The 19,493-nt window shown below is 42.4% G+C and overlaps 1 protein-coding gene across 1 annotated transcript in view; it reads left to right on the top strand.

Moving 5' to 3' along the window:
• dock3 (dedicator of cytokinesis 3) overlaps positions 1–19,493 on the top strand; it is an 821,127-nt gene that overhangs the window by 541,057 nt on the left and 260,577 nt on the right. Inside the window, exon 12 of the mRNA XM_048606243.1 lies at positions 18,724–18,848. Coding sequence (XP_048462200.1) covers positions 18,724–18,848 — 125 coding nt within the window. The remainder of the gene's footprint in view (positions 1–18,723; positions 18,849–19,493) is intronic.

Genomic DNA, 19,493 nt, shown 5'->3' on the forward strand with positions numbered 1-19,493 from the left:
CTTCTGAAGAAGGGTCTAGGTCCGAAACATCAGCCTTCCTGCTCCTCTGATCTGCTTGGCCTGCTGTGTTCATCCAGCTCTACACCTTGTTATCTCAGATTCTCCAGCATCTGCAGTTCCTACTGTCCATGGTTGGAAGGTTGGCTTCCATAATGGTCTGGCCTGTGCATGCCACCTTATGTAATTTCTTACGGTCCTGGCAGAGTACTTGCCATACCAGGCCGTTATGCAACGGGACAGTATGCTTTCAGTGGTGCATCTGTAGAAGTTGGTGAGGGACCTTCTGAACATGCCAAATTTCCTGAGCCACCTGAGGAAGAAGAAGCATGTTGTATCTTCTTGACGTTGCATTTATGTGGGAAGTTCAGGGCAGGTCGCCGGTTATAATCACTCTGGGGACCTTGATGCTTTTCAATCTCTCAACCTCAGTTCTGTTAATGTGGTTGGGGACACGTTCTCCTCCTTTCTTTTCTAAGTCGATGATCAGTTCTTTAGTTTTACCGACATTGAGAGGCAGATTGTTTTCATTGCACCACGTCACCAAGCCCTCTATCTCCCTTCTGTATTTTGCCTCGTCGTTGTTAGATATCCATCCCACTACAGTGGTGTCATCAGCAAACTTGTAGATGGCATTCGTTCAGAATTTGGCAATACAGTTGTATGTGTACAGGGAGTACAGTAGGGGGCTGAGGACGCATCCTTGCGGTGGGGGGGGCTCCAGTGTTGAGTGTTATTGTGGAGGAGATGCAGTTACTTATCTTCACTGATTGCAGCCAATGGGTCAGAAAGCTAAGGATCCAATTGGAGAGGGCGGTGCTGAAACCAAGGTGTCACAGTTTTGAGATCAGTCTGGAGGAGATAATGGTTTTAAATGCAGAGCTGTAGTCAATGAGCAGGAGTCTGATGTAGGTATCTTTGTTGTCCAGATGTTCCAGGGATGAGTGCAGTGCTAAGGATATGGCATCCTCTGTGGATCTGTTATGTCGGTAGGCAAACTATATGGGATCGAGGCAGTTTGGGAGACTGGAGTTGATGTGGACCATAAGCAGCCTCTCAAAGCACTTCATGATTATTGAAGTCAGAGCTATTGGGCGGTCTTTCAAAATAAGAGCAGTTTACAAAACATCCAGGACAGCATAAAACTAAGTAAAAGGGAGTTAAAAGGTGCAGAAAAGGCAGCTGCACTCTAAGAAAACTAATACATGGCAAAATTCAGTATAAAACAATAAACAGTGTTTTCTATACTAAAGAGATAATACCTATTTCCAATCATCAGTTGATTCCACTACTTTGCTTTTCTGAAACAACACACAGATAAAAACTGGCTTGTGTGACATCGTCACTGCTTCTTTTGACATCCCATACATTGGCTGTATCTATCTTATGTGTCAATACAATTCCTCAGGACAGCCACCTGAAATTTCTTACACCATCGAAACAGATGCACCACCTATTATTGATCTACCTGAATACATGGATCTGTATATTCTTATGAACCCACAAAGTAACAAACTCATTGCAACACCAAAGATTTCAGTCTGCAACATTGACGTCATACGTTTTATTCCCATTTGAACAGAGCAGGTTCAGTAAGTTATGCCTGATGATATCCAGCTGCAATATCTCAAATGGATCATCAACGGTGTTCTGAACACATGCAACATGTCCACAAGCTGGTACATTCATTCTGGTCATTCTTCGGTGAACTAGGACTTTTCAAGAATGTAATCTTTGAAGGCAAACAAGTCTACGTCAAGACATGCTAGGCCATTTGTGTATGTAGGTCATATGGGCAAAGAACAAAAAAAAAACGAATGCTATGAATTTTTTGGCTATGTGTCAGCTTCAGTGAGTTTCATGGAGGATTTTGCTATGAGGTTTAGTGAGCTCTTTCACCACATCTTAACAAACCTGCCTGATTAGCTACATGCTCCATTCCATATGGCTCCTTTCACCCAATTCTAACCCCATTTTGTCACCCACCAATCCAAGAACAGCTCATCACATGCTGGATATCCACCAAAAAACCAGCATCCCTGCCATCCATACTATCTTTAAAAGGCTACAGTCAAGCATTGACCTCCAGCATTGTCCTTCACTGGCAACAAAATGGCACAGCAGATATAAAGCCATAGCACGTATCAATTTAGTTAATGCTCCCTCACATATACAAGTCCGTTCTCTCACCTTCATCACTATTTCACCACCAGGCCATACAGTATACCTGTCCTTAGTGAAATCTCTGTCTGACCATCTTCTCTGAGTCACCATTACCCAGCGCCCATTGTCGACCCACATCTTGTTATTGTCCAGGAAGGTAACATCATTTCACAGACAAGAATTCAAACAATTTCAAAGATGAACTTTAATTTACAGGCAGCAAAAGTGAACACAAACAAACAAAACAAATAGAGGCTGCAATTCACCTCCATAGTGTAAACCAGATACTGGCATGATGACCAACAATTATTTTGCAGTGCAAGATTGCCTGTTGTACCCAACTCTCATCTACTGAAGCTAGATGTCAATCAGGTATTGTTTGGCCTGTCATTCTAGACTGAGCTCTGTCAAGCACAAGGACAGGTTCCTCCTCCCCGTTTCCTTGTCCTCTTCCTCACAAGACTGCTTCCACTTTCACAGTTCCTCAGCAGCCAGTATAATTCCTTATTGCCTGTTCCAATTGTTTAGGGTACAACATGCTAGGATGATGCAGCACAATATGTCTGGACTATACTGAAGGGTCCCTCACCCTCAGACCTGTCTAAGTAGCAGTACCACGTCTTCAGCAGCCTTGTCATCTGCTTCACCATGGCCTTGGTTGAAGCATAGGTGACATTATAACTGCACTACATGTCTTTCAGGGGTTGTGTAATGGTTTCATAGCCATGATTGCAATGGGTGACCCTTGTCCCCCACTAGGCAACCTTCTAACTCAGCTGGACCCTTAAATCATGCAGGTACAAAAGAGCACTTCAGGAATGTAGGAGTCATGGCTACTGCCAGCTAGTGGGCGCACACCTCCTGGATGTGGTAATAGTGATTAGAGATCATCTGCACATTAATTGAACCTCTTTCACTTGATGAATTCCTCAGTGTTGTGATACAGCCTTCTCAGTGCCTCGTGTCGGTAGATGACAGCACCCTGCACCTAGGGGAAGCCAGCCATGTTTCCAAATCCTACGGCTCAGGCGAAAGCATTGACCTCGTCATGGGGAAACAAAATGAACTGGTGTAATTCTTGCACATTGATCACTGTCTTAGTCTATTTGTGAATGACTGAGAAATCACACTCAAGTCAACTGTTAATCCCTTAAAGGAGCTAGTTATGCAGAGGTTCAGAGTAAGAGTGAAATGGCCTCCCATTCCTGGAGCCCTAAGGTTCACTCTAATATCCAGCAAAGTTCCATCACAGTGTCGGGGGACATATGAGCCCACATCCATACTGTGCCTGGCTCATCCCCAGGAAATGTAGCTGGGGAAAGGGGTTGCAAAAAGCTCTGGCCCTCCTGCAAACTCCATACATCCTGAGGGGGCTTTCAGCTGTGATGGCTGCCTGACCTGAGTGCTCCTTGGCCTCCTCAGAGACTTGCTGGTGCTCATGGACTTGCTGTTGGCCCTGTTCCTTCAACATCTGCCTTTGCCTTCTTAGGAAGACAGCCACAGACCAACATCTTACCAGTGGCAGGGTTCTGGCTGGCAATGACCCATGTTGGGAACATAAGGAACAAACAGGTACTTAGCTAGGAGAACAGTAAGTGATGTCATACCCTGCTGATGATAGCTGAACAGTCATCATACAGTGAGACATGCAATGCCCCTATAACGAGGACCATGTTTCCATCATTCATTCAGCTTCAGTTGCAACGTATGCAGCAACTTGATGAAGGTGCTGCACCAGCTAATGACCAAACCATTATGTCAAAAAGAGAGTGACTGCTGCAGTCCAACCCCTTTGCATCCCAGGCCCAAATGAGCCTTGAAACTTATAATTGCATTCAGTCATGTCCATTATAATACTTACATGGCAAGTGATGAATCAATCATCTCTACCTCCCACAGTGTTCTTGAACATGTCAGAAGTTATGGCTTGCTTTTGGCTAACATTCACCTCTTTTTAAGTCATTGCTGCTAACTTCTGCATAATTATGATGTCAATGTTCAATTTGCAAGGACCAATGGCATTGAGCAAATTGCCTTTGACCAGCACTTAACATGCATACATCTACTGCAAATGGATAATTAAATCTTAGCAAATGAAATGCGCTCTAATGTCCTACCATCCAGAAGATGTGGAAGGTGCACTTCCACCCATCAAACTGACACTATTCCACCCAACGTGAGCATTGTCCTAACCATTTGCCAGTTGCAGTTAGGGTCTAATGAACAGCCAGTGATGATAGGGAACACAGCTTGTACTGAACACTATTAGCATCAGGCTCTGCCTAGTCAACAGGTACCTTGGACTACTTGGCAAACCATATGGAGACCTACCAAACTGAACTGTTCATTCAGTGCTCCTCCATACCCCCAAAACCTGATGTTATACCTTACCGATGCCCACTGTGGTCCAGTGAACGCCAAGGTAGTGGTTACAGCCAATAATCTCCACTCCCGTAGCCTACCATACCTTCTGATGCTGTACTGTAATACCCCACCTATATACCTTGAATTTCCCCCTCTCAACCGCTGCTGTCACCAACCTCGTCCTCAACTCAACACATGCTTCTGCTTTCCCTCACCACCTTCACCCACTTTTGGCATTGAGCCCTCCCCATTCCTATACACCATCCCCATTGTTCAATGCATTGATGCTCAGTACTGTATTTGCTCCAGATCTCTCACCACCTTTGACAAATAGCCCCTATACATAACTGACCAGACACTGACCACTGTCTTTGCAACTCCTCAGCTGATGACATACAATTCCCCTAACTGCCTGTGACTCCCCTCCAGGATTGACCATTGCCCACTTTCCAGTCCATTGTTGGACATGTCTCCTAATGTGACTGGCCCATATGGACAACTATCCATGGCCCAGCTCCTGTGCTGTGCGCAAACTGTGCCCGTGACTGACAGTACCAGCACTCCTGATCGACAGTGGCCAATTTCCTTGACAAGATTGAGGACTAACTCACACCTACTTTCTAACAAGTTGCATTTGCTTAAATAATCATGCCGCATGTTTGCCATGCAAGCAGCTGGCATATGTTATTGCAGGTTTTAGATTGAAAGCTCCGTGTGCTGTCCAGCAAGATGTCCCCCTTCCCACCAGGCAAATACCTACTGGCAAGCAAGATATGCAACCTTTAATCAAGGTTCCTCGTGGTAGACTTGTTAGCAAGGTTAGATCACACAGAATAGAGGGAGCAGTAGTTATTTGGATATAGAACTGGTTCAAAGGTAGAAGACAGAGAGTGATGGGTTGTTTTTCAGACTCGAGGCCTGTGACCAGCAGTGTGCCACGAGGATCTATGCTGGGTCCACTGCTTTTCATCATTTATATAAATGATTTGGATGTGAACATAGGAGGTATGGTTAGTAAGTTTGCAGATGACACCAAAATTGGAGGTGTAGTGGAAAGCAAAGAAGGTTATCTCAGAGTACAACAGGATCTTGATCAGATGGGGCAATAGGCTGAGGAGTGGCAGGTGGAGTTTAATTTAGATAAATGTGAGGTGCTGCATTTTGGAAAGACAAATCAGAGCAGAACTTATACACTTAAATGGTAAGGTCCTGGGGACTGTTGCTGAACAAAGAGAGCTTGGAGTGCAGGTTCATAGTTGTTTGAAAGTAGAGTCACAGGTAGACCGGATAGTGAAGAAGGCATTTGGCATGCTTGCTTTTATTGGTCAGTGCATTGAGCATAGGAGTTGGGAGATCATGTTGCAGCTGTACAGGACATTGGTTAGGCCGCTATTGGAATACTGTGTAAAATTCTGGTCTCCCTGCTATAGGAAGGATGTTGTGAAACTTGAAAGGGTTCAGAGAAGGTTTACAAGGATGTTGCCAGGGTTGGAGAGTTTGAGATGTAGAGACAGGCTGAATAGGCTGGTGCTATTTTCCCTGGAGCATCAGAGGCTGAGGGGTGACCTTATAGAGATTTATAAAATCAGGAGGGGCATGGATAGCGTAAGTAGACAAGATCATTTTCCGGTGTAGCTGAGTCCAAAAATAGAGGGCGTAGGTTCCAGGTGAGAGGGGATAAAGATTTAAAAGGGACCTAAGGGCAACATTTTCACACAGAGAGTGGTGCATATATGGAATGAGCTGCCAGAAGAAGTGGTGGAAGCTGATACAGTTTACAGCATTTAAAAGGCATCTGGATAGGTATATAAATAGGAAAGGTTTAGAGGGATACGGGCCAAATACTGGCAAATGGGACGAGATTTACTTAAGCTATCTGATCAGCGTGGACGAGTTGGACTGAAAGTGTCTTTCTGTGTTGTATACCTCTATGACTGTATCTGTGTGAAAGAGCATGCCAATACGGTAGTACTGATAGTCTTTAGGCTCTGGCAGAACCAGCAAGGCAAATCATGGATGCTGCAAACATGAAGTTTGGTGCCAAATGCGCAAACGCTAAGACAGCAAGAGACCAGCTCTAGTCCAGTCATGAGTTGGATGCATGTCCTTGCAGCAGCCTTTCAAATGCTAGGTGCTAGTGCATCCTGCAATATATGTCTGTATTTCCTAAACCTCCTTCAAGTGGTTACCACTGCTGCCTCACAGCGCCAGGGACCTGGGTTCGATTCCACCCTTGGGCGACTGTGTGGAGTTTGCACATTCTCCCTGTGTCTGCGTGGGTTTTCTCCAAGTTCTCCGGTTTCCTCTCACAGTCCAAAGATGTGCAGGCTAGGTGGATTGGCCATGCTAAATTGCCCATAATGTTCAGGGATGTGTAGATTAGGTGGGTTATAGGGGGATGGGTCTGGGTGGGATGCTTTGAGGTTCGGTGTGGACTTGTTGGGCCGAAGGGCCAACTGTAGAGATTCTATTCTATTCTATACATGATGACTCTGATGCTGAAAACATCATTCTAGACAACAACGACATGCCTAAAATAAATTATATGTAAACATTCACGATGATCATCTGCACACCAGAGTGAAGCTACAGCCAAGTTGTGATACCTATATAAGGACCAGATCTAGTTGTGTTGTACACCCATCAAAGCATTACCTGAATGCATAGAGAAGTATACCTAAACTGCATCATTACTTGTAGGATGAAAGAAACAACTGATAATAAGCATCACTGTTTGCTGTGTTTATCTATCACGTGCTGTAGATTGCCGTAGTGTGATTATATTTTCACCTTGCTTTCAAGTGTGTCCTGTTAAACTCTCTTCAGAGGTATTTATTTTCAGTGCAAAATCTGTATGATTGCTTCCAGGCTCCTGTGAGCCATGCAATTGTGCAGTTTAATAAGGGAATTGGTGCAACGTAGATACCATGTGCGCAGAAAGAAAGTAACTCCCTGGGAAATGTCTGCTAACCCTATTTTCTCTCCTGTCTCCTGCTTTTGATTCTCACGAACTCAAAAAATTCATTACAAAGGCCAGAAGTTTCACCCTTAAGCTCAGATAGAGCTATACACAGGAAAATTTTTTGAGGCTATTTTAAGAATTTTCTCATTTTCTGAATAATTTTAGTGATTTGTTTTGGAATTATGTAATTATGATATTTTTAAATAGATGTTTGCTGTAATACAAAATTAAGCAGACAAATGACAAGTAGAAAGTATTTGGAGATTTGAGCAGTCGGTTTTGTGGAGCTTGCTAATTAAAGAATGAAACCTTTGAGAAATAAATTAACTGTGTAACTGATGGATTCAAAACTTCTGATGACATGGATTAGGAAAGACCTCCATGTGTGTACTTTGGTACCTAACATCAATAATTAAGATGGAACTTTGAGCATGTTTTGGTCATTACTAGATATAGTTCAAATTTTAGTTTTGTCTTAGTCTCAGTCTCAGTCTCAATAATCTGTCTTGTCCTTTTAATGGAATAGTGTTGAACTTTCATACAGTTTCTATTGTTTGCTAAAATGTGTGTCATGCTGTGAATAATGTTCTGATGACTAATGTCATACTTAATCTGTGTAACCCTTCCCTTCCTTCTTTTTCTCTGCTGCAGAGATGAAGCTAGTAGGGTGTAAGTCCCCAGAGCCTGTTTGTTTGCAGTGTTCGCTGCTTGCTTTCCTCATAAATATACATTGCACTTCAGGACCATGCACACACTAATGCTCATATCAAGGTTACTTCACTTACTTCAGTAAACCATTTTACTACCCTAACGCTGAACTACATTGGCTGCATTGCATATATTTTGAAAATTGATTGTTACCTCAATTGCTATAAAACCACAGCTTTCTTGCACCATCTAAATTAACTTTATACCGAAAAGTAGGGTATCCTTTATAAGAGGCTAACAAAGCTATTGATTTAATATTGAAGAATAGCTTCAGAATTTTCTGGATCTTAGAATCATAGACCATGTATGGCAAAATCAGTGCTGCAAGAGGAAGGCAGTTAATTGAGAAATTGAACAAGAACACTCTTTTAGAAGCCATTACCATTGCTATAGAAACATTTGATGCTGCACCTCATTACAGGACTGCTTCGAAACTCCCCCACAAAGTGGTTTTAGGATACTAGTATGTGGAATCTACTGTTTGTCATCCAAGTTGTATTTCATAGGCTCAAAGCAACAACCACACAACTACAGTTCTATTGCTCATTGCAACTGTAGCCTATTCTGTTGTTGTGCTATTGTTCGCTGAAAACAACAGTGGCTCACACTGTTACTGTGTTTTTCCTTATTGCAAACGGTAGTGACCTTCTGGTGCTATTTAAGCTTTTAGGAAAGATTTGTAGCTCGGGTTGTGGGTGAGGTTGTTGACTTGCTCGTTGAGCTGGCTTGTTTTCATTCTGACGTTTCGTCACCATGCTAGGTAACATCATCAGTGAGGCCTCCGATGAAACGATGTTGTTCTATTCCGCTTGGAATTTATACTGTCCGGTCTGTTATGGTGATTTGTGTCATTTTAGACCAGGTGGTATAGATTCTGAGCAGAGTAGAACAACACTGCGCCTTGACAGCAGTTGTCCCAAGCTTTAGTGCATCCCTCAGCACATAGTCCTAGACCTGTTGCTGTGTTATTCCTTACTGTGAGCAACCATGATTCACACAACGATGACTTGCAGAACATTACTTTTCTAATCCTCATAGTAAACAATAAACAATTCACACAATGTTACTGTGCAATTGGTCGCTTTAGGACAATGACCAAATGGCTTGCCCCTCACTATCAACAGGATAGCTCCATATATGGTCACCTTCCAATGGACAAGAAAGAGATAAGGGCAGGGTTAAATTGTATGTACATAAATGCACAGAGAACAGTGAACAAAATTAGGGAACTGGAAGCAGAAATTGCTCTGGAGATATGACATAGAAGAATTGACAGAAACGTGGCTCAAGGCAGGACAGGACTGGATACTTAATATCTGGGTTAAAAGGTTTTTAGTAGAAACAGAGTGGGTAAAAAGGGTGGAGGTGTAGAACTCTTGGTCAAAGATAGTGTCATAGCCCTTGAACAAGATGCAGTTCCTGAATTAGAATCTATATGGTCGGAGGTGAGAAACAGGGAAGGAGCAGTGACCTTGTAGACCTCCAAATAGTGGAGAGGAAGCAAAGAGAGAATTTGCAGGCAAATTATAGAAATCTGCAGGAAAAGTAGGGTTGTGATAGTTGGTGATTTTAATTACCCTAGGGTAGAATGTGAAAAAGGTGGAGTGTGGGGCATGGAAGGGAAAAAATTCCTGAAATGTTTGTAGAGAACAGTACATTTCCAACACTACCAGGGATGGAGCTGTGCAGGATCTGGTCTGAGGAAATGAAGCAAACCAAGTGAAGAATGTCAGAGTGAGAGAGCATTTTGGAAGAAGTGATCATAATACAATAAGTTTCAATATTAAGTTGGAAAAGAATAAAAATCAATCAAGGATTAAGATCCCAGGCTGGAAAAGGGCAGATTTTAGGGTTCTAAAAGTTGAACTGGAGCACGGTGATGGGAAATGCATTTTGGTGGATGAAAAAATGGATGAAAAGCTTTCAAAAGGGTGAGTGCATAGGTACATAGCAATGAGAACAAAATGCAGGGTGTCCAAAAGTAGAGTACCCTGGAAGACTAAGGATATTGATGTGAAAATAAGGAACAGAAAGGAGGCATATGATGCTTACCAGAATATAATAGTAAATAGAAATCTGGAAGAATATCTTAAATGCAGGAGAGAGGCTAAGGCTGGAATAAGGAAGGCTAAGAGGAAGCATGAGGAAAGGACTGCAGGGTGCAACAAAACAAATAGTAAAATGTTTTTCAAACATATTACTAGTAAAAGATTAATGAAGGATAGTGTGCAGCCTGTAAGGAACAAGCCAGGTAAGCTGCTCACTGGAGTAAAAGGTATGGCAGCGGTACAAAAACAAAATTGCTGGAGAGGCTCAGCAGGATCTGGCAGCATCTGTGAAGGAAAACACAGAGTTAATGTTTCGGGTCCGGTTCTGAGGAAGGATCACTGGACCCGAAACATTAACTCTGTTTTTCCCTTCACAGATGTTGCCAGACCTGCTGAGCCTCTCCAGCAATTTCGTTTTTGTTCCTGATTTACAGCATCTGCAGTTCTTTCGGTTTTTATTTTGTACGGCAGAGGTACTTTGCTTCTGTCTTTACCAAATTAGAAAATAATTACGATAACCCAGTTGAAAGCAATTGAGTAGTATAGTGATAAATAAAGAAGGTGCTAAAAAGCCTGGCAGCTCCCCAAGTAGAGAAGTCGCCAGGTCCGGATGGGATGCAATGTAAATTGCTGAGAGAGGTAAGGGAGTAAAGCGCCAAGTTGCTGATGGAAATTTTCCACATCTGTCTGAACACAGGATTAGTCCCAGGGACTGGACAATTATAAATGTGACGCTGGTGTTTAAGAAAGGGACAAAGGATAACCCAGCAAACTCCAGATCTTGACATTGAAAGTGGGAGAACGGATGGGGACCATTATACGTGATAAGATAAATATTGGCCAAATACAAAGACACCTGGCAGATGAACTTCATGCAATGAAATGTGAGGAAACTCACTTTCGTAGAAAAAATGTGGAGTGACAATGTAGGCTCAATGGTACAACTTTGAGAGGAGCACAGGATCAGAGGGACCTCGGGTGGTTCACGTGTATCATTCTGTGAAGGTAGCCAGGCAAGTTGAAACAGTTGTTACGATAGCTTGTAAGATCCTTGGGTTCATAAATATTGGCATAGCGTATTAAAACAAGGAACTGATGCTACATCTCTACATATTTTTGATCAGACAACATTTGGAATATTGTGTTCAGTTCTGGGTGCCTTATTTAAGGAATGATGTTAAAGCCCTGGAGAGAGTGCAAAGGAGATTTACCAAAATGATGCAGAGCTTGAGGATTTTTAGACACAAGGAAAGATTGGAGAAATTGGGCTTATTCTGCTTAAAGCAGGGATGATTAAGAGGTGACCTTACTGACATGTACAAAATTATGAGCAATTTTGACAGATAAGAAGGACATTCTGTTCCACCAGTTTGTATGTCAGTAACTTGGGGTCACAATTTCAAGATTTCAGTAAGAGAGCTGGGAGTGATATAAGGAGAGTTGAGTTCTTTACTCAGAGAATTGATTGTAATCGGAATGCGATGCCTGAAAAGTGGTGGAGGTGGATTCCCTAGCAGGGGTCAGGAGAGAGCCAGATGTATCTTTTGAAAGTGATGAATTTAGAGGGCTATAGAGACAGTGCTTGAGAATGGGACTAGTTGGGTAGCCCCTTCAGGAACCAGTACAGACATATGGATCAAATGGCTTCTTTCTATACTGTAGAGTTATGTGATTCTGTATACTGTTATTGTGCTATTAATTTCTAAAGCAAAGGGTTCCATTCAATGTTATTGGATTCTTCTTCATTGCTAAGAGTATCAAATGTCATGGGCAGTTTTTTGCACTTGAACAGTGATCCCAAACCATGTTTAAATATAATTCATTCTAAAACAACTGCCTTTCATAATGTTACTCGGGTAAAATCTTCACAACTAGAACTTTGGACTACCTAGAAAAAGCAAGTTATGAAATATTTTAATAAAACCCCACAAAAAATTAAAGTCCCACTCTCAGAACACCCACAGCATATTCAAACTATTCTATGAGACTTTATTGAATGAATAATTAATGTGTTCAGATGGCATTCTTTCTTTCTTCTTTTGTAACGAAAGAAACAAAGTTTAAAACCAGAAGTGTGTGTTGCCAGCTCAAAAGTATTGGCTGCAAATATTGCAATTTATAGTGTTATAATTACGGTATCCCTGAAGCAGCACCGCCATTATTTCATTTTTAATATGTCAGCACACTCTCATTTTCTGCATTGTTGATTTTACCAATTAGGAAAGATACATGAGTAATTTGGGCGTAATCAGGAATTTCAAATATTTTACACTAGACACTGCTGTTCAGATATCTTCTTGTCTCAAACGTGAAGTATAAATGTCATTGTTTATTTTATTGCACCTGTGTGTTTGTTTCCAATTTATGGAGACATGAGGAGACATGAGTAGAGCAGACACTCATTGAAAGTAGCTAAATACTGCAGTGTGCTGCTGAATATAATGGTTTCCCTTGCTTCAATGCACATGAGCAAAATTTTCCCTGTCATCTAACTAGATATAGAAAGGTTATTGTAATTCTTGTCTATTAACTTTATCTGTAGCAGTATTATTTGCATTTTAAGTCAACATATGTTAATATTCAAATGACAGGTGAATGATGAGAATATTAGGGTGACCATGCATGCCAAGTATGTTATACAGTATTCTATTATTGATAAGTTCATAATATTCATATTTTAAGTGCTTTTATTGCTGAACACTGCAATGGTTGCACCTTTTGGGTGGACTAACATCTCCACAGCCTGGGTTCTGTAATTGTGCATTGTCGAGCCTTCCTTGATGGTTTCATAAATTCAACAGACTGCAAGACTCCCAGGTTTAATCTTTTCTATCCTAAGTTAGCTGACTTCACCTGGCTTGCAACACTTAACTACAACATCCTCTGGGCTTGCATGGAGAAAATTGGCTAAGATTCCTCCACCATCTGGTGACTTTCGTTGAAAGTACATTAATTAATTTAGTGTATTATTTGAATTAACAATTGCACAGTAGTTACTGGCCTGGTTTTAGAGCTGTAAAAGTGAACACAGTCAGGCATGGAAGTGTGTGTTTGATTTTAATCATATTATTGGAGGCATCCTCCTCCAATTATTTTTGAGCCATGTAATGGATCCGGAGCAGAGGCTGGTCAAAATCTACAGGTCAGCGTTCCTGCATCTTTCCCTCTCCCCACCCCCACCCCCAAAATAAGCAGCAAAGGATTCCTGGAGGCAGGGAACAAACTATTTCATTTCACCTGGCTTATATTTAAATTGCTTCCTTCCTTTGCTCTAATCGCAGGTATGATACTATATTCCATTCACTATCTTGGACATCGGAACATAATGAAGCAAACAAAATTATCCCAGAGTACCCAGACATTAAAACCAGGAAGGTGGTTCTGAGTGTCTCTAACCATTTGCACTGGATCATTATCTTAATTCTCAACATGGACAGGTTGACCTAACAGTCTTCACCCAATCCATTCACCTATGATATCAAATGTAAACCCATCAACAAAGTTGCATTCAGAACTTCTGAGAAACTGTTTACTTATAGTGTTAATGGGAGAAAATTAGCAAGAAATAAATAGCCTCCACTATAGAAACTATAACGTTTTAGTTACACTGACAGTGAACTACCAACTCTCCCTTCCTTTTCTCCAGACATGTAAGCAATCTAAAACAGTCTTTGGATCTTTCCTCAAACATACCACGTTGTGAAGTTTTGTATCCATTTTTTGGCAAGATTGAGAATCAGGAGCCCACCCCATGTATATTTCCCATCTGAGTTCTTTCAGGCCCTTGCTTTACCAGAAGTAAATTGAAACTGAGATATTTTTCTGTTGTGTATGTGGTGTCAAGGTTCAAGTCAGAAACTTGCAAGCTCCCATGTTCACTGGTTCCTCAATTCCATGTAAAGCAAGTAACAGTGAAAGACCACTGGAAACCGAGGTCAGTTCAGACAGCCTAAAAAATATGTATCTTCATTTTCTTGAGCATTTAGGGTTTCCAAATTCATATTCAGAGAGAACTGCAGAGATGGTTTGATAACTACATTACTGGAATCATCAATATCAAATTAAAAAGTAACTGAACTTTAAATTAACTGCAATCAGTACACAAAAGATGATTTTGTTCATTTGGTTCATTACTTTAAATTGAGTAGAAACGATTGTCAATCACAAAGAACCAAAAGAATTGACAACCACTGGAAAACGAAAGTGTTGACATGGAATTACAAATATCCAAGGCTTTTTCTCTGTGTTCAATCACACAGAATATAAACACCAACAAAGTATCTGGACCAAATAGTCCATTATTATGCTGTATTATCCTTGTAATATGTTTAACTTACCTGCTGATCACTAGCCAGAAACAAAGTTACATATGACCGTCTATTTATTACTTTTGATAAACCATTTGGTTAGCAAGGTTGGATCACATGGAAAACAGGGAGAACTAGCCATTTGAATACAGAACTGACTCAAAGGTAGAAGACAGAGAGTGGTGGTGAATGGTTTTTCAGACTCGAGGCCTGTAACCAGCAGTGTGATGCAAGGATCAGTGCTGTGTCCACTGCTTTTTGTCATTTATATAAATGATTTGGATGTGAACACAGGAGGTATGGTTAGTAAGTTTGTAGATGACACCAAAATGGGAGGTGTTGTGGACTGCCAAGAAGGTTACCTCAGAGTACAATGGGATCTTGATCAGATGGGCTGGTAGGCTGAGGAGTGGCAGATGGAGTTTAATTTATATAAATGTGAGGTGCTGCATTTTGGAAAGGCAAACCAGGGCAGGACTTATACACTTAGTGGAAAGGTCCTGGGGAGTGTTGCTGAACAAAGAGAGCTTGGAGGGCAGGTTCATAGTTGCTTGAAAGTAGAGTCACAGGTAGACAGGATAGTGAAGAAGGCGTTTGGTACATTTGCCTTTATTGGTCAGTGCATTGAGTATAGGAGTTTTGAGGTCAGGTTGCAGCTGTACAGGAGATAGCAGGAACTGCAGATGCTGGAGTCAGAGTCGATACTGTGTGGAGCTGGAGGATCACAGCAGGTCACGCAGCATCAGAGGAGTCGGAGAATCAACGTTTTGGGCCTAGACCCTTCTTCAGGACTGGCGGGGGGAAGGGAGCTGGGAGATAGAGAGAGAGAAGACGGGTCGGGCTGGGCAAAGATAGGTGGGATGGCGATAGGTGGATGCAGGTAGGGGAATTGGGGATTGCTCATTGGGTAGGGTGGGGCGGATAGGTGGGGAAGGAGATGGACAGGTAGTGTCAGGTCAAGGAGGTGGGGATGGCACAGAGGGTTGGACATGGGATAAGGCCAGGGGTTGGAGAGACTTTGAAACTGGTGAATTCTATGTTTAGGCCATCAGGCTGTATACTCCCGAGGCGGAATATGAGGTATTGTTCCTCCAGTTTGTGTGTGGCATCATTGTGGCACTGGAGGAGGCCCAGGATGGACTTGTCACCAAGGAAGTAGGAGGAGGAGCTAAAATAGTTAGCAACCGGAAGGTGTTGTCCATTATAACGTATGGAGCGCAGGTGCTGCACAAAATGGTCCCCGAGTCTGCGCTTGGTCTCACCGATATAGAGGAGGCCACATCATGGGCAACAGATACAGTAGACCAGGTTGGAGGATGTACGGGTGAACCCCTGTCAGATATAGGCAGTTTGTCTTGGGCCTCAGGTGGAGGTGAGAGGGGAGGTGTAGGACTATGTGTAGCACCTCCTGCAGTTGCAGGGAAAGGTGTCCGGTGTGGTGGGGTTGATGGGTAGTTTGGAGCAGACGAGGGAGTCATGGAGTGAGCAGTCACTATGAAAGATAAACAGGGGTGGGGAGGGATTTGAGGGCAGAAGTGCAGGAAACGCAAGAGATGCAGTTTAGGGCATTTTTGATCAATGGAGGTGGGAAGTTGTCCTCCTACTTCAAGGATCGCAACATCCCCCCCATTGATCGAAAATGACATCAACTGCATCTCTTTCATTTCCTCCACTTCTGCCCTCAAATCCCCTTCCCCCAACAAAAAATAAAGACAGAGTCCCCTGGTCCCCACATTCCACCCCACCAACCTCCGTTTCCAGTGCATCATCCTGTGCTATTTCTGCCACCTACAATCCAACCCGTCTACCAAAGAGATTTTTCCCTCCCCACCCCTATCAGACTTTCATAGGGACCGCTCACTCTGCGACTCCCTTGTTCGCTCCACACTCCCCACCAACCCCACCACTCCGGGCACCTTTCCCTGCAACCGCAGGAGGTGCTACACATGCCCCTACACCTCCCCTCTCACCTCCATCCAAGGCCCAAGGCAAACTTTCCATATCCAACGGGGGTTCACCTGTACATTCTCCAACCTGGTCTACTGTATCCGTCGCTCCCAATGTGGCCTCCTCTACATCGGTGAGACCAAACGTAGACCCGGTGACAGATTTGCAGAGCACCTGCACTCTATAGACTATAATCAACAAAACCTTCCGGTTGCTAACTATTTTAACAACCTCTCCCACTCCCAGTGTCACAATGATGCCACATGCAACTTGGAGGAACAACACCTCATTTTCCACCTCGGTGCCTACAGCCTGATGGACTAAACATAGAATTCCCCAGTTTCAAAATCTCACCAACTCCCGGCCTCATCCCATGTCCAACCTTCCCTCTCATCCCGCTCCTTGACCTGACACTCCTTCCCCACCTATCCACCGCACCCTTCCCACTGAGCAATCCCCACTTCCCCTACCTGCATCCACCTATCGCCATTCTACCTCACCTACCTTTGCCCAGCCCCACCCCTCTTCCCTCTATTTATCTCCCAGCTCCCTTCCCCCTCGCCAGTCCTGATGAAGGGTCTAGACCCGAAACGTTGACTCTCCTACTCTGATGCTGCCTGATCTGCTGTGATCCTCCAGCTCCACACTGCAGCTGTACACGCATTGGTTAGGCCGCTTTTGGCATACTGTGTTCAATTCTGGTCTCCTTGCCATAGGAAGGATGTTGTGAAACTTGAAAACTTGAAATCTGAACAGATTTACAAGGATGTTTACAGGTTTAGAGTGTTTGAGCTAAAGGGAGAGACAGAATAGGTTGTGGCTGTTTTCCCTGGAATGTCAGATGAGGGGCATAGATAGGGTGAATAGCCAAGGTCTTTTCTCCAGGGTAGCGGAGTCCTAAACTAGAAGATATAGGTTTCAGGTAAGAGTGGAAAGATTCAAAAGGGATCTAAGGAGCAACTTTTTCATGTAGAGAGTGGTGCATGTATAAAATGAGCTGTCAGAGGAAGTGGTGGAGGCTAATACAATTACAACATTTAAAAGGCATCTGGATGAGTATATGAATAGGGAGGGTTAGATGGATATAGGCCAAATGCTGGCAAATGGGACTGGATTAAATTAGGATATCTGGTTGGCGTGGGCGAGTTGGACCGAAAGTTCTGTTTCTGTGCTGTGCAGCTCTCTGACTCTTTGTATAGAGAAGCGATCTGCCAACCATCTAGCACAAATTATTGACTCTCAGTATACTGTGACTGAACATCTAACAGAACCATAAGGACCCCTTGGGATGCTGAAATACTGTCAACTTAGCTTACATTATTGAAGATTTGCTTCTAATAAAAAAGAAGTGGCAGTACATCTTGGGCAGTTATTTCTCAAACTCCCATATCTGCATTGGAATTGCATGTAGTCATTCAGAATTATAATCAGAACTTCAGAGTTACATATCCCTGCTGTATGGATTAGAGGTGATAAAGCATGAAGTGTTTTGAACAACATTAAGAACTACCTTTGTCTGTCTCTTTATTCCGACAAGGAAAGATTACCCCGTAGAGAAATTAGCACCATCTTATTTATATTGCAGTGGAAGGGTTATGTACAGGTTTTTCAAAAATACTTAGAAGGATTGCTGTACTTTGGAATTATGGGGCACACTTGATTCTTGGAACAGCCTACACTAAACATTGTTACTATTAACTATCCCAGTAACTTCATAAACCAGAAATATGACATGACTTTGTTTGGCAATTTTTCCAATGGAAGTTCAGCAATCTTGACTGAATTTTTAGTAAATTTGTAAAAAAGCATAATGTTCGGTAGAGTCAGCAATGTAATGTAGCATCAGTACTTCACCTATCATGATCATTTCATGCTTTTCTTTGCACATTGCTGGCAGAGAATCATGTAAGACATTTTGCCATTTTTATATAAATGGAATAAACCAATAGTTTGAAAGAAAAATGCAGTTACTGGAGATCTAAAAAGCAGAAAATTGTAGGATTGCTCAATAATTTATTAGGAAAGGTTACTTGCAGCCTTAGGAGTGGCATATATATCTCACTGACCGCATGCTTCAGATACCAACCCTATACGATCCATTGTTTACATTAACTCCACAGCTGTGGTTTAAGTGTACACGAGCTGCATATTCACCGATCATCTTTACATTATTCCTGTTAAATTTTATCAGTGATATTTTTGGGCGTGTTATGTGACTGTCCTGCAGGTGACATCAGAAACGATTTGTATCTCACATTGGAGCGAGGAGATTTTGAGAGAGGTGGAAAGAGTGTCCAGAAAAACATAGAAATAACGGTTTACGTCCTTTATGCAGATGGAGAGACACTCAAGGTAAGATTTTTTTAAACTTGCTGAGAAATTCTCTTGATGCTCAGTTAGAAAATGTAGATGCCAGTACTATACTGTAAAGAAGAGAATAAATCAGGAGATGATTAGTACATGTAACAAAGGCAGTACATTATTCAAAGGTAACTTTACTCTTCATGTAGATTGGGAAAATCAAACTGGCAGAAATAGTCATAGGATGAATTCATAGAGTGTAGAGTGTTTTCTTTCCTTTTGTAGGAGATTCTTGGATCAGAGGACGTAATCTCAGAGTAAGAGGTTGCCCATTTAAGACAGAGATGAGTCAAAAGTTCTTCATCCTGCACTGAGTTAAATTAACTCAACCAGGGTGTCAGTATTGAGGGATGCTAACATCAGTGTTCTGTACCTTCAAGCTAGAAAATAGAACACTGCCCAGAATTCTCACTGCAGGGGACCATCATTCATTCTGCTGAAAAATGCACTGGCCTGAATCTTTTAAGGAGTGATAATCACTGTTGGTTTGCCACTCTGCTCTTACATCTTTTTGCAGCAATGCTGGTCCACATTTCTGGCTGAGACTAAACCTGGTCTCTTAAAAATGCAGAGCCTATTGAAAATCAAACTCTTTCCTCATGCTGGATTATCATGGGATGTCAAAGCATGTTGTCT

This window comes from Rhincodon typus, chromosome 16 (genome assembly GCF_021869965.1).
Source record: "Rhincodon typus isolate 14 chromosome 16, sRhiTyp1.1, whole genome shotgun sequence".
Classification (NCBI taxonomy): domain Eukaryota; kingdom Metazoa; phylum Chordata; class Chondrichthyes; order Orectolobiformes; family Rhincodontidae; genus Rhincodon; species Rhincodon typus.